The sequence below is a fragment of the Haliotis asinina genome, chromosome 13 (genome assembly GCF_037392515.1).
Source record: "Haliotis asinina isolate JCU_RB_2024 chromosome 13, JCU_Hal_asi_v2, whole genome shotgun sequence".
Classification (NCBI taxonomy): Eukaryota; Metazoa; Mollusca; class Gastropoda; order Lepetellida; family Haliotidae; genus Haliotis; species Haliotis asinina.
The window spans coordinates 33,147,861-33,164,059 of NC_090292.1; the positions used below are offsets into that span (position 1 = coordinate 33,147,861).

A 16,199-nucleotide genomic window follows, 5' to 3' on the forward strand; every position below is an offset into this window, starting at 1 on the left:
AATCTGGACAAAATGTCTCTCTATAGTTGGTTTGGAGAGATCGGACTAATTGTGAAAGAGCGTACACACTTGAGAAGCAGGAGCTAGTACTATCCAACGACATGTGAATCACGAATCACATATCACATGTATACAGTCAAGTGGTCGGAACGAAAGGAGCAGTTTGTCATATATCGTTACAAGCAGGGTTGTTATAAAGGTAGTTTACTTCATGCATGGAAGTAATGTGCTAGATATGTGTTTCGTATCGAAAACAAAGAAACACACATTTTGTTATCAGCTGTAGCAGAGAGGTGTCTAGCTTTGTATCGACCCGTATACTTGACGCCATTAAATATGAGCATGCTGTTTGTTCACGGATTGGTCTCAAGTTCTTTCACATCAAGAACAAGAATTATTACCTATAGCCTGTTTCATCGTTTGTATGTTTTAATGCTACGTGTTCGTATGTCATGGTTGGAAAGTAATACATATTATCAGTTCGGGTATTTAATATACACGGGACACCGCTTTACGCAAGAGATATATGTGTGTACCTCAAGATCTATGAGGTCACTTTCCTACCGCGCGGGTGGTAAATGTACACATGTTACAAGTGATTATCTGTACCCTCCGCGTCGCCATGAGAGACTAATTCACTAGTACAACATAAGCTGGCCTGGTATGACAGAAAGTGTCCGGAAAACAGGTATGTATATTCCTTGCTAGTAGTCAAGTTTCACGGATTGGCTGGAATACTGCCGTTGTGACTTTGAATCTTAACACTCTCACTGAGGCTTGACAAAGGTGACCTCAGACCTGGTTCGGTTCTGGCTGTCACCGACATTTAGGAACCATGCCTTGTTACAGCTAAGATACAATATGTACAATTCTATATCCGGATAGTTTTCTTCATTCAGCTCGAGAATACGACACCTGTTATATAACAGTGACGTGCACGTCGGTTATTTCACATTGTTTATACACATTGAAATGACAGCTTATTGCTTGGTTATTGAAATCATACACTGACAATGACACAATATCATCTGCAATGCTATGCCATAGTAAGATAATTTGATAAAGGTGATATTTGAATAAAAAATGTCCAAGCACAGGTTCCAGTCATTGAGAGTTTAACCTGACCAAATGAAAGTCTGCTTGAAGAAAATCTATTTACTATGACTCTCATTGTAAAATACTACTTTCCTAAATCATTTTCTGAAGTCCGATCCCAATTCCTGTTCGAAGCTGACTATGGACATCCAACTTTGAAGGTGTTAATTAGGCTTCACATTGTCGATATATTTGATAATAGATTATAAATTTAAGGGCAAACTTAATGATTATTTACTCTGACAATGTTCAACAAATCTTACAGGAAACAATAACAATTTTTACCCATATATTGTATTGTTGATACAATCATTTGTATTGTCTTCCAGGTCACTGTCGTAGTTGTAGTGGAATATCTATGTAACTATAGAAAACGATATGACGTACTCTGCAGGTTACACAAAAGCGCGTTTGTTTACAAACAAGAGAGAGGTCCTGTCACGTGATATGCAAATTAGTTTGTGGAGGGGCGTAAAGAATAAGTTCAGAGTATGAAACTGTAATTCTTAAACAATGTCCTTTTAAGTGTCACCTTTGCAGTGCTAAAATTAAGTCCGTGATAAGTATTTTATATATATTGTATTGGTGGAGTGCCTCAGATGTGAGCACTGGCGGTAAGGACAGAAAACAGAGTCCTTTTGTAATCTACATTGTGCTTACTTTTATTATTTCATGCTATCGACGCAATATTTCTGATTTTATTTGGATAATTCGTTATTTTTTCAGATGAGTTCTGTCATCTACCTTCTTGTGATCACTCAAGCCGTGTCGGTTACAGGTGCACGAGGTACGATATAGATATTTACCAAACACACTCACAACGAAAATATTCCAGGTTATAACAGATCGATAGCAACCTGTACATGTGCTTTGAATGAGGTGTGGTTGATTGTGTGTTGTTCGATCACTGTGACTGCACAGATTCAATGTTCAGAATCCAGAGCTATGAACGATGTATATAGTCTTCAAAAAAGTTGGGGAACTGTACTTTTAATATACGATTGTCGAAATTGGGAGATATATGGGACTGAATCAATGTTCGTTCAGTCATCCCCCATGTTAGGTGACTGGAGTATGACATGAAAATTTCAGGTTTACAATTTTCTGTCAGTAGTGCGTGGTTTCACCCTGAAAACCCTGACCATGTTCAGATGCAAGAAAATTATCGGAAAAATGGTCAACAGTGATTTATCGACCTGCCTGAAAAACGTCAAGATTCATAATGACACTCAATGCACGCGTAGGAGACTCCCGCGTTGTGCACGTGCCACTCATGCATTGTGTTTGCGCGTGGTGATAACGTGAAATGATGCTGCATACACAGGATGAATGTCGTTGTAACGTTCCTCGGTGAGTTTTCTTTCTACCAGACTTCAAAGTTCAGGTTCCCCTACATTTTTGAAGCGTATGTTATCATGTTTTACAAATTAGGATAAAAATGCCGCCGAGATGGTTCGGGTGATCCTGGCACTCAGAGCACCAACAGCATCCTTGGCACCGAGAACAATGGGAACCCTGACGACTCTGTACAGCGTGCGTGCGTGCGGGCGTGCGGGCGTGCGGGCGTGCGTGCGTGCGTATTGTTTTATACAATAGTATCCTAAAGACCTGCCTGAAAAACGTCAAGATTCATAATGAGACTCCCACGTTGTGCACGTGCTTTCCATGCATTGTATTAGCGTGTGGTGATGACGTGAAATGATACTGCATACACAAGATGAATGTCACTGTAACGTTCCTCATTGGGCGTGTGTGTGTGTGTGTGTGTGTGCAAGCGGAGGTATTCTTTTATACAATAGTATCCTGTTGTGTTACAAATAAACACCAAACACTATTTACAGTAAATGTACATCTGTAAAGAATATGACAGATTTCTTCAGGTTACCAAGGTCATGTAAACATAAATTGCTAAACGAATTCTCTTTTAATAACGTTTTGAATAAATGGGCATATTTCAAAACGTATTTGTCAAGCCAAAATGAGTAATAACAAAACTTTTATGGAGAGAGATCGTGTGTGGTGATATATTCATTACACACTTAAATCAAACGACGATACAGCTGTAGTATGATAGCTGATGATTCAACTGTAGACTATTCTTTCAAGATACACAGAGTGTGAGTGAGTTTAGTTTTAGGCCGCTTTTAGCAATATTCCAGCAACAATACGGCGGGGGGCACCAGGAATTGGCTTGACACGTTGTACCCATGTGGAGAATTGAACCCGGGACTTTAACCTGGGAAACTTTGACCGCTTGGCTTCCCCTACCGTCCCACTTTAACAGAGAACGACAGTAAGAGACGATAACATTCAGATACTACTTCAACCCGCCTAGCCATCCCTTACCAAACTTAACCTTCATGTTCAATACTAAAATATCAAACCACTCCGTACCACTCAACCTTATCACCCCTTAACCATCTAACCACCCAAACCTGTCATCGCTTTAACTCCATACCACCCTGATCTATCACCCCTTAAACTTGTCACCACACAAACCCACTATCGCTCTAACTCCGTACCACCGTGACCAATGACCCCTTAAACTTCTCACCACAAAACCCATCATTGCTCTAACTCTGTACCACCCTGGACCCGTGAAGGTCCCGGGGTAGAATAGGCCTTCAGCAACCCATGCTTGCCATAAAAGGTGACTAGGCTTGTCGTAAGAGGCGACTAACGGGATCGGGTGGTCAGACTAGCTGACTTGGTTGACACATGTCATCGGTTCCCCATTGCGCAGATCGATGCTCATGTTGTTGATCACTGGATTGTCTGGTTCAGACTCGATTATTTACAGACCGTCGCCATATAGCTGGAATATTGCTAAGTGCGACGTAAAACTAAACTCACTCACTCACTGTACCACCCTGACCTATCACCTTACAAATTTCTCACTAAAAACTCACCACCCGAATCTATCGTCGCTGTAACCATCTTAACTTGTCACCAGTGTAACCGTACCGTACTTAACCCGTCACTATATTAACTCCAAACCCCTTCTTGACAAGTTGAGGTTGGAGCTCCTGAACGACTACTGTTGAGCTGAGATTCAGCTGTATGAAGTACATCCTTATTATCGACGTTCTTCAATCAACAGATGCCACAGATTACTATGTTGAAAACACACCCATACTCTCAAACTGTTATTGTGGTTGGAAGTCCGTGCTTGACATTAGTTATAAAAGTATGTTCGGATCGCTGAAACTCCTGATGACACCAAGTCCTGACTTATCATTACGCAATTTGCCAAAAGGTGGCGTCTCAAACAGCGCATGTCATACCCGGGGTAGAATATTCAATTTTGTAGATAATACTATCAAGCTTCTATGAGCACTAATCGTGTTGCAGGATCATGTCACTGCTTGAAAAGCTGCCAAGGTTTCCCCAGCACTGCATGCCCAACGCCTTCATCAGGCCCACTTTGCAAGTCACCATGGTTCGGGAGCTATTGCCAGATGGGTAAGAGGAATAAGTATGTGAATTTAGTTTTACGCCGCATTTAGCAATATTGCAACAGTATAACGGGAAATAAGACAAATATGGATGAGGATTCACCAAACCGAACACGAGTGGTAATCTTCATAATGATCTTGGTGCAGAATACAGTGCACGTCCACGTAAAATGTATGCATGATCTCTGTCCTGTCAGTAAGGTTTGAGGGTCCCGGGGTAGAATAGGCCTTCAGCAACACAAGCTTGCCACAAAGGCCACGGTGCTTGTCATAAGAGGCGACTAACGGGATCAGGTGGTCAGGGTCGCTGACGTGATTGACACATGTCATCGGTTCCCAATATTGCGCAGATCGATGGCCATGCTGTTAGTTACTGGACTGCCTGGTCCAGACTCGATTATATACAGACTGTGTGCGGTCTGTACTCACCCACTCCTGCAGGTCATGTCACTGTTGGCATCAACCCATGATATGTTACATATGTGAGTCTACCTTGTACTATCATTATTCTGTCTTCTTATACTACCATTATCCCTTCTGTTTATGATATCATTACTCCTTCTACCCATACAGTCATCATTTATTCTAATTATTCTAAATTATACTACATTTAACCTGATACTTACACGAATCATTTTTCATTTTGGTTATACTCTCATTGTTTGTTCTACTTATACTATCAATATTATTCCTGTTTATCTATCAATATTCCTTCTTCTTATACTATCAATATTCTTCCTGCTTATCTATCATTATTCCTTCTTCTTATACTATCAGTATCCTTTCTGCTTATCTATCATTATTCCTTCCTCTTATACTATCAATATTCTTTCTGTTTATACTATCATTATTCCTTCTTCTTATACTATCAATATTCTTTCTGCTTATACTATCATTATTCCTTCTTCTTATATTATCAATATTCTTAACACTAATACTATCATTATTCCTTCTCCTTCCTTCCTCCGAATGATGCAGCCATCATTCATTCTAATTTTACTTTCATTATTTCTTCTACATACAAATTCACCAATCATTATACTTTTCCTATCATTATTCATTCTAACCAGATAGACTCCTAAACACGAGATTCGTGAACTTATTGGTTGTGGAAAATTACGTGAAACTATCACAATAATACTTACATTCATGTGTTTACACACACAAAACCATAGCCCCAATACAGTAGAAACTGTCCGTGAATTTACAGTTTTCACCTTAGCAATATACTTGAACCATGAACAAAATCTTGTGCAGGCGTTTATAAATGCATATATGTATGAACTGACGTTCAATTACAACAAGGATGTGAGAAGACATATTCCTGTATCTGATTACAGAAAACATTGCGTTTCACAAGACAGCCACACAGAGTACTACGTATGACTATCTGGGACATTTCCGTGCTTCCTATGCAGTAGACGGGAACACTGACACAGACTTCAGTCATTCGAGTTGTTCTCACACAGAAGAACCAGCAGGCGGCACTGCCAGCTGGCAGGTTCTCCTTGATGATCATCAGATGTTCAACATCAGCAGGATCAGGATCTTCCTGCGAGACAGCTGTAAGACACATAAATTGATTTATCCTGTTATGCCGACACATGTAAAGTTCCTCTTTATATGATACATGCAAGCCACAAAGCATATAATACACCACAAGAAGAAGTCAAATCTGAACGACCTTAAAACACTTTCACTCTCATTTAAAACCATTTTCACATATATCATATGTTTTATTTTTGGATTACATTTTCTTAGTATAGAACAGATTCTAGTACTTTTGCTGGGTTGAGTCCCATATTGGGACTCGAACCCACACCTCAGGGTCAGGAACCCAATCTCCAGCCCATAAAATCAGCCACCTAACCCGCTCAGTCACCACGAATCCTCAGGGATACACAAAGTCCGCAGTCTTGACTGCCATTTGTCAGAATTTAATTTTGTGGTCGTCTCGGTGCCCGAGAGGATTGGACGATTGACTTTGTGTGCTGGCGATTAGGTGTCGGGCTCTGACGGTGTGGACTACTGGCATAAACGTTTAATCTGGGAGACAAATGAAGAAAAGAACTGCTGGCATTGACATTATCAGTGTAACAATATTAATGGTAACACAAGAAAAGGCCATTCTTCATTTAGAGCAACCATAAATTAACGACGTCATAGACGGTGTCTAACTTCTGACACACGCTCATACAGTCAGTGGTTCGCAGTGGAAGCTTGTGAATACTAAGTCCAATGATAACAGAGCACTTTTCTTAAATTTTATTTCATAGCTTTATTCCCAAATATGAATAACCCCAATTTGCTCAAATATATTTAAACATACCAACTACGACATTAGAAATGTCTTCAAAAGGGGCACCATTCAAGTGTTCAAATAAGACACTATCAGAGTGTGTCCAAGCATGACACAACAGTACTAGTGTCCAAACACAATACTACAATAATGTGTTCAAAATATGACACTACACCACAGATACACCAAATGTGTAATCTCCAACTTTTTCAACCATATGTCTACAAACTAGACCCAAAGACACCCAATTATACATAGAGAGAGCCACCAAAGTGTGACTGCTCTCATTCAAGTCGAACATCGAAGAGCAAGAAAACCACGTGCTAATTTTCACGTGTTTCAGCAGAAAAGTTCAGTTGCAAATGCGTTCCCGCGACCGTTACTGTGTCCATGAACGGGGGTTGTTTGGGCGAATCCTTCTGTCCAGTCAGTGTCAGTACCAGATGTGGCCACGACAGGGGGGGAGTGTTGTTCATGTTGTGTCCGGCAATATCGTCTTGTTGCAAAATGCAAAGACGTTGATCAGTCGCCATATTGGGAACTTGTGGCTGATCACCTGTTGTGCCGTTTGACGATTTATAAAGCGTGACAATGACACCTTACCCTCAACCGACCTGTAGACAAACCAGTCTCAAGAAAGCAAACAGTTCTTTCGAATTCTCCCTCTCTAAGAGTTGATAAAGGTGGCATTGTATAAAGTCCACAATATGGGGCTCTTTAGACTTTCGACGTGATTTTGATACTCAGTTAAACACTTTGGCACTGCCTTGTGGAAACCACCACGTGTTATGCCTTTAAAAGCAATTTACAGATGAGTATGTGATTTTCACAGATGGTGGTCGTTCTTGTCATATCTCCAAGCAAAGTTTGGGTTGAACATTCGCTTTACATGTTTAACTATCAACCACCCCTTGAAGTAGTTCAGCATAGTAATAGGATATTACATTTTCTACTCGTCTGAACTTTGCGTTATAGAAGTAAACATTGACATTCTTTGTTTCATGACATCCTAATGTTTTCAAGTTCTGAACCACAACAAGAACATGCAGGTTTTTGTGGATGGCTATCTATGTAACTCTATCAGTGGAACAACACTTGATGGGACACGTGGACCTGTCACAAATCCTTTTGACGTCACATGTAGCCATGTCATTAAAGGGAACAAGGTTGCCATCAAAATGAGCGGGCAATATCTGACATTGTGCGAGGTTCAAGTTTTTGGTAAGTTTGAGCCAATCGAGCACGACAATACATTTGATCCTAAAATACGGTTGACATGAGTTTAGGACTGTTTCTAAGTCGCGACCACGCAGTGAAGACGTTAATCTGAATTCACGACCTCAGCGTTATAATCCCTCTATGTTAGGCTTGACAACTTACTAAATTCTGAATATACGACGGTTTTAATACAACTAAAGGGGAAATGCGTTTCCATATTCTGGATTGTGTTCATACAATGGGATAGGTAGTACCAGTACCACACAATCAGTAAGTTATGCAGGATAATTTGGTTCTGTGGTTCTGGTTTCCTATGGCAACTCCTTCTTCACTCGTCCTCGTCAAACTATAACTATAATACCAGTATATATAATGTTCATATTTCAAGTTTCGAAGGATGGGACATCGCCTTCTCTGACTTCTCAAACTGCAGATCGACGGATCCTTAGAATTCAATATTTTTACAAATCCAGACCTCAATACACAAGCTGTTTAAACGTCTATATTTGAATTCTGTGTTCACTAAGGCAGTGCTGCATGCAAGGTTTCATCCTAGAACATGCTATTATCAGCTACCCTTGACTAGGGCAAGTAAGTATTTATCATAAACAGAAATAGACTGGTATCCTTTTAGTTTGCAGTGATGGTTGGTTTGCCTCTGACTGTAACAAGCAGTGTCAGTGTCTTGATACATCTGAAGCATGTGACAAGGAGACTGGCTACTGTAGGAGTGGATGTGCTGCTGGGAAACAAGGACCAGGATGTCAGCAAGGTATTTGAAATAGAATAGACATTTATGTCAGGATTCCATACAATGTACCACAAGCCTATGGAATTATTTTACAGATTAAAATGAGAAATGCAGCAGAAAGAGTGCTGGTGGTCCTTGCACAGTCAGGCCGGTAAGGCTCATCATCAGCCAGGGGCTCTCTAAACGTGCTCCAGACAACGAATTCTCCCAGGAAATGCTGGCTAGTCGCACCCGCTAAGAACTTTCAAGAGAATATATAGTCTCATTATTACTGCAACCTTTTGCATTACCCAGAGTGTTAGAAGGTCTATGCTCCCGGTGGAGAACCCGGTCACTTTGTTGATCTGGAAATCAGGAGGTACCAATCCAAGGGCACCGAGAACAAGTGTACGTTAGGGCGAAGGCGAAGTCCGCATATTCTACATGTTTTTCCTGAATCTTGTCAATGACGTTTATGTCCAAAAGTCAGCGATTTAAATAAAATCATTAGTTTTTTCAGTGAAAAATATTTTATGATCATGAACAAAATAGATTAATATGCTTGCAGCTTGCAGTGATGGTTGGTTTGGGGAAAAATGTGAGAAGCAGTGTCAGTGCCTAGATACATCTGAAGTATGTGACAAGGAGACTGGCAACTGTAGGAGTGGATGTTCTGCTGGGAAACAAGGGCCAGGGTGTCAGCAAGGTATTGATGCGGTTTTCCATATTAAATGTAACATTCTCATTAAACCAGCCTTTATATATTATACGTCCTGCGATGCAGGTGTATAGGGAGGATTTTTTCAGTTAAGATAGTTATGTAATTTTTGGATACAGTGTATCCGTCTACACAGAAGAAAATAGTGCCTCGTCCAGTTTGTATATATATTCTTTCGTACAAGCGTTTTCATGATGTGCATGTTGCCATCGTAGGCAGTGGTAACTAATGGTAGGTTTGACAATACGACATAAAGAAATATCAATGGTTAGTCTTTTGATTATGAACAAAAAGACAAAAAGAGACTATTCCCTTTCAGTTTGCAGTGATGGCAGCTTTGCTATTGGCTGTAGCAAACGGTGTCAGTGTCTAGATACATCTGAAGTATGTGACAAGGAGACTGGTTACTGTACGAGTGGCTGCGCTGCTGGGAAACAAGGACCTGGATGTCAGCAAGGTACTGAAAACTGTACTTGATATTTATTGTCCCTTTCTTAACGTATTTCCCTTCTATTTGTACATGTAAGGAGCAGGTTTCATCTGATCTTGTTATGCTTACTATTTTTTCTGTAATCTTCCTTGAAGTAAATGTTCAAACACGTGTCCGTGTTCAGGAATTTTCCCCTTCAACTGCTGCTATGTAGCTACTGTCTTACACTCTGTACAGACTGTGACCATGGTCACTACGGGGTGAACTGTACCTCCACGTGTGGTCAGTGTAGTGGGTCATCTGACTGTCAGAAGGTCGATGGAACCTGCACACAGGGTTGTCAACAGCGCTACAGTCCCCCTTTGTGTAAAGGTGAGAATTATATTCGAAATATCTTTGAATATTTCCCTCCCCACCCCCATGAGCTTTCTTCTGTTCGTGCAGTAGGGATGACTCGTCTGGTTTAATACTTGTAAATACATTGGTTTTACATGTTGAGTATTAAAAGGAAATATATTTATACCCACACAACAGGGATGTCAGTAGGTTGACAGGGTAATTGAGATTGGTGATTGAATCAATATTTTGTTTAAAAAATAATCTTTTTCATATCGTTATTTATACCGTTACTTTAGATATTTATTTTTCAAAGTTTCCATTTTCGAGCAAGTCTTTGTCTAATTTCTTGATGAGTCACGTTTTTATTGAATCTCAAGACACATAATTGAAAGAACGAGTAACTAATTGAAGAATCGATACACATTTGAAGTTTCTGAAATATACTTATAAAAGATAATATACATTATGGACACATTATTGAAGAACTGAGATTTACTGACAACAAATAATGATATAACATACAAAAAAATCGTCAATTCTATACAGTATTCCTTAAGCTTTCGCCACTTTTCCATCACTTAGATGTAATCAACTGGGCCACACATCTCAAAATATTCAGCTCTGATGACGTCATTAGATTTTGTTGGTATAGAGTTGGGGGAGGACTGTAACTCTTTTGTGTGACGTTTTTTGCACATTAAAAGCCATAAACATTAGTCTTTACTGTAAAGTCATACAAAAATTTAAAATCTGAATTTATCAGACCTGTGGGGACACATAAGAATTTAAGATATGTTCGTTCTTCAACACAGTCTTCCTCTCACAATGAAGCTTAAACTAAATGTCTCCCTGTACTATCCTGACAAAGTAAATTGTATAGGCACCGGTGGTCACAACAAGGATGGACCTGGATGTCGAAATAGATGTGTCTGTGACTAATTAAATTCAGATTAAGGTCGGATGTAAGAAAAGTGGTCTTACTTTGTATCTGCCTTCATTATTCCAACAGCATGTGTCCCGGGGAAGTTCGGTGTAAACTGTTCAGCCAGCTGTGGTCACTGTAAGGATGGACCTGAATGTGACCGGTTAACTGGCCACTGTGAAAGGGGATGTTTGCCAGGATACATCCCACCATTGTGTGAGAAAGGTTAGGTGAAAGATCATATTATAACGTCAATCATTGCATTGTCTTTTTAAATATCATTATCAAACCTTCCCAAATATATATTAAGGAGGAAAATTATTGACAAAACCCTTGTCCCGAAACAGGTGACAAAGCGACATGCCTTGAAACGTCGTGGTCTGACACCAAGCTTCTTGGCTGAAACAAACACGAACATCTGAAATCTCCGTGCAAATCGTGCAAATCGTCATTCCGCCTGAGAGTCGACGAGATGTCGTCGTAAATGATGTATTGAAAGATGCATGATTTAATTTCGAAATACACAGTTTGAAAAAAAAACCTTTAAACAAAACACGGCTATGTTTTCCGTTAGAATACATACAAAATATTTGGTTTCAGAATGTGGAGACTACACATACGGTCTGAACTGTTCTGGAGTCTGCAGCTGTTTGAACCAGTGTGAGGTGTGTGACAAAGTCACAGGTAAATGTAGAACTGGCTACCAGAAAACAGCAACAACGACAATCGCAACAGGAATAGAGCAGTCTCATGGTAAGTACCACGGTGCTAATCTAAAAAACACCCTGGATGTGGAATACGACAAGGATGTGTTTTCTATCTTTCTTCTGTTCTGTTCAGATCATATTGGATCTAAGACCCCAGGCAGCAATAGTAAACGAGTCAGTCAATATCTGCCATCTGCCATATCGGATTCTAATGATCTTAAAATTTACTCAAAATCAAAACCGACTCATTTATTGCTGATAACAATGTCCTAATTCTTCATCGAGAATTTAATCCTCAGCATATCTCAAATGATCATCAGCATATCAATAGTCAACGATTTCTGTATATCTTATACTTGAGAATACATTTTGTAGTATCGTCACCTTCATTCAAGACACAAATATGTTCGTGTCTTTATAAGGGAAATGGCAGTTAAAGTTATTTTTAGTGAACAGTCTGAATTGATACTACTATTCAGGACATATATTACATGTGGGAATATGTGTGTTATTGTGTGTGTCTCTCTGCATTTCCGTTCCAACTGCAACAAACATATGCTATTTGACGTACTATATTTATACGGTTTGTACCGACGTAATGTCACGTAGACAGGTTCAGCTTATGTCGGAAGACAAAAATTATATGCTCTCATCTGAACGTCGGCAGAATATAAATTCACCTTTTTCTTTATTTCTCGAAAACCCACCAAGGGTGGTACATGAGAAAATACATGCAAATGAATACCAAAATACCAAGATGTACAAACTGACATCAGCATCATTTCATATGCAAAAATATGGTATATAGAAAAGTCGTCAATGTCACACATTCGATTTTTAGTTGGAGTCTTTTAAAACAACAAAGCAAATATATTTGGCTAAGTTACGTAAAGTGTTGGTTCTTTTGGATTTGAGACGGTTCACCATTATTAAGAGATTCGGCCATTGATTTGGGGGAAAAACGGATCTTTAGGAAATGAAGGCTTAATATTCAAAGAGATAATGGAACCAATCTGTAACTGCTGGGGAGCTTTGAGAAGAAGATATATTTCAAAGCCTGGGGAGTGTTTGTAACATCGATATTAAATGCCTTTTGGGTCTGCCATGATATTTCTCTCCATTGTTTAATAAACTAATCTTTAAGGATTGGTTCAACGTTGAGACTACCCACAGAGTGGAATACCCAGGTACATTGTTGAAAATAATACTTAGTCCAACATTATGTAGGATACGTCTGATGGAATTGAATCAGAATATTCGTTACAACTGATTTGAGAGTCCAGTGTGATAAATCTATAAATTACTTGGGCGAATCTAATTACATCATGTGGAAGGCTCAACTTATGCCAGAAAGCTATTACATACTGTATGTCTTAATACATAATGGATATATTCCAAGTTTGCCATATGCCAGCATGGCGTAGAGTTTCTTACACCCGCAGCTTGTTTAAGAAATTTATAGTGAACTCGTTCAATGTAGTCAAAATTTTCAAACCCCAAACCTCTGAGCCATTTGTCAGGACAGGAGAAACAAAAATTTCAAAGAATGCTAATACACTTTCTGTAAGTGGTATTTGGAAGCTGGTAAGATGAAGAGGTACACTGTTTATGGATAGGCAACTTCTTTGTTAAAATATGTACTAATACATTACAAGTTACGAGCTTTCATAAGTAATTCCGCTTTTAAATCGTCTATTTCTACGCATACTGATCAACAGATATTTATCTAACGAAAGTGATTCATTTAGAAAGTTGGTAACGTTGAGAGTATTTGCCATTTCAGTGTGATTTATACTTCATTTAGAACCAAACACGTTAGTACTGCAGGTAAAACTAATTGAGACACGTATGTGATTTATTTCATTGCCTTCACATCGAAGACAATGTAAATGAGTTTTAAACAAAACCTGAACCTGTCCTATCTATCTCTACAGAACATATATCAGACTTTATCAATATATTCCCCTTACTGTTTCAGACATTCGTCTCATAGCCGTGTGTTGCGTGATGGCGTTGCTTTTTGTGTATTCAGCTGTTACAACAACGTTTGTTGTCAGGTAGTGTCGTTTTAGTGCCATCCAACCATCCATTCATTCATCCATCCATCAAACTGTTTTCACCTTTTATCGCAGCATGTTAGTCCTATCTTACTGCAACATCTTAGTGCCCTTTATATGGTATTTATCTATATGTGCATGATTTTAGCGTTCTTGTGAAATACGTTGTGATTCAATGTTTTGTTTACGATGTAACCAAAATTTCCCTCGGGATAATAAAGTATTATCTTATCTTATCTTATCTTATCTTATCTTATCTTATCTTATCTTATCCATCCATCCATTGTAAGCTATTCCACACTTTCATAGTGAATTGCCATGCAGTGTGAAATATGTAAGTCTGAATATATAAGGGTGCAATAGTTAGGAACTTACAACTAGAGTTAAAGGTCTTCATAATACAGACATTCTTACTCTTTGACCATACATCACAGAAAGCGATGTAACTAACCGTTTCCTGACATATCTTTCAGGCTCAAACGAGAACAAGCCTTAATCAAAGCTGAACTTGAGAAACACTACATATCACTGGAGACCCAAACAGTATCGCCTGTCTATGACGTCATTACCGGAACTCATACATACAGCAATGACGACCAATCAAGGAGCAGTGATTATGAAAGTATCAGCACGCATGGTGCGACGTCATTATAGGATGCTGATATCTGGCGCACGGTTCAGAAAGAACTGTTTGTCTTTTCCAAGACCATGACTCAGTTACGTTGAAACCTAAAACTGGGTTCCGAAACGTCGAAACCATCTCCGAGACAGGGCCTAGATTTTCAAAGCTCTCTTACCGCTAAGATAGTCGTAAGTGTCATGCATTAACATGAAATTACGACTACCGCAGCTGTAAGAGATCTTCGAAAATACAGGCCCAGGTTTCGCCTTCACAACAAACATGGCGGAAGCACAGCTTGTAGGATCACTGAATGGAATCATTTTCTTCTAAAGTAATTTTCTGGATCATCTTTAGGACATGATGTAGCCGTATGACGTCTATCAGTGCATCCAATAACACCTTTAGTCCTTTCTTAGCTTCTACCTACTGTAAGACTTTAAGCTCACAATCGCCTGAAAGCTACACAAGAAGTTTGGGTATGTAATTTTCAAAGGGTTTTTCAATTACATCATGAAGCTGTGAGAGGTACCAGTGTATCTTAAACCGTATGGTGAAACCATCCGCTCGTTTGTAAAACTAGAAACTATTGCTGTACAAGTATTAGATGAGCCACGACCTGACACATGACCCCTATTTGCATATATGGGAACACCCTCCAGAACATTCCATTTGAAACAAGAGGGAAACAGGTTGTCGTCTAAATATTGAAAAGTTCAATTTCCTCGTGCGAATCGTGTCGTGATGGTGTCTTGCTGGGCCCACTTGCACAAAGCAGTCTTAGCGCTACAATGATTGTAACTCCCATTCTCCAACATAGGCTTAAGATAATTGTAGCACTAAGATCGCTTTATGCAAGTGGACACTGGACTAAATCGCTCTACGAGACACGTGTTCAGCAGTAGCGGTATTGATTTCATGCCACGATCAGCGTGTATTGCACGTGCTTAAACACCAATCTACCTGTAGCAACAAAGTGTATTCGTCCAGATTACTGCCCCGTCTGCTTGTCACAAACGCGTTTACTGCACTGGCTCATCTAATACTTGTCAAGCAATAGTTTCATTTTGAAACCATGTACCCGAAACTAGACCCTCGTTTCTAACAAGAGAAACCGGTTTCAGAAAACATAACCTTTTCGCAATAATCGAACAGGTCCTTAGTGACATATCATGCCACCCTCATGCTTGATGTTTCCTCCTGAGTCTGGAGGAGTCACAGGTTCAATGTGTTTAGTGATAGCAAGTGTTTTTTCCACTGATTCTGTGAAAGACAATCATACATCCCATTTTGGTCAACTTTTATTACAAACATCAGTTTGATTCGGTATGACATTAAATGTTAACATGGGCAATTAAAGGCAATACAAACGCTAGTTGGTTCCAAAGGCCATTTACCAGTCAACACGTGTACAGTTGCTTATGCAAATTACGTCAAAGGTCGACAAAAATGTTCCACACAGCAAAGTAACCCTAAGTGCGATACCTCAAAGTACGACACAGGTGTGTAATCCTAATTTCGATACATCAACGTTCGACACAAGTGTGTAACCCTAAGGTCGATACATCAAAGTTCGGCACAACAATGTAAACCTTAGTTGGACTCAGCAA

The 16,199-nt window shown here is 39.5% G+C and overlaps 1 protein-coding gene across 1 annotated transcript; it reads left to right on the forward strand.

The window, feature by feature from the left end:
* Positions 1-539: 539 nt before the first annotated feature.
* Positions 540-15,964, forward strand: LOC137259763 (protein draper-like). Its single transcript, XM_067797375.1, has 13 exons — positions 540-688; positions 1,822-1,882; positions 4,447-4,557; positions 5,891-6,115; positions 7,873-8,070; positions 8,702-8,839; positions 9,366-9,503; positions 9,835-9,972; positions 10,183-10,317; positions 11,294-11,431; positions 11,807-11,959; positions 13,892-13,970; positions 14,444-15,964. Exons 2-13 carry the CDS (start codon positions 1,822-1,824, stop codon positions 14,622-14,624), a joined length of 1,695 nt encoding a protein of 564 aa, XP_067653476.1. The 5' UTR covers positions 540-688; the 3' UTR covers positions 14,625-15,964.
* The last annotated feature ends 235 nt before the right edge of the window (positions 15,965-16,199 follow it).

Bases quoted from the DNA above. Each gene is read 5' to 3' on its own strand.
- LOC137259763 (XM_067797375.1), top strand. From the start codon at position 1,822: ATGAGTTCTGTCATCTACCTTCTTGTGATCACTCAAGCCGTGTCGGTT. The intron at 4,558-5,890 runs GTAAGAGGAATA...ATCTGATTACAG, and splicing joins CGGGAGCTATTGCCAGATGG to AAAACATTGCGTTTCACAAG. The intron at 6,116-7,872 runs GTAAGACACATA...AATGTTTTCAAG, and splicing joins GATCTTCCTGCGAGACAGCT to TTCTGAACCACAACAAGAAC.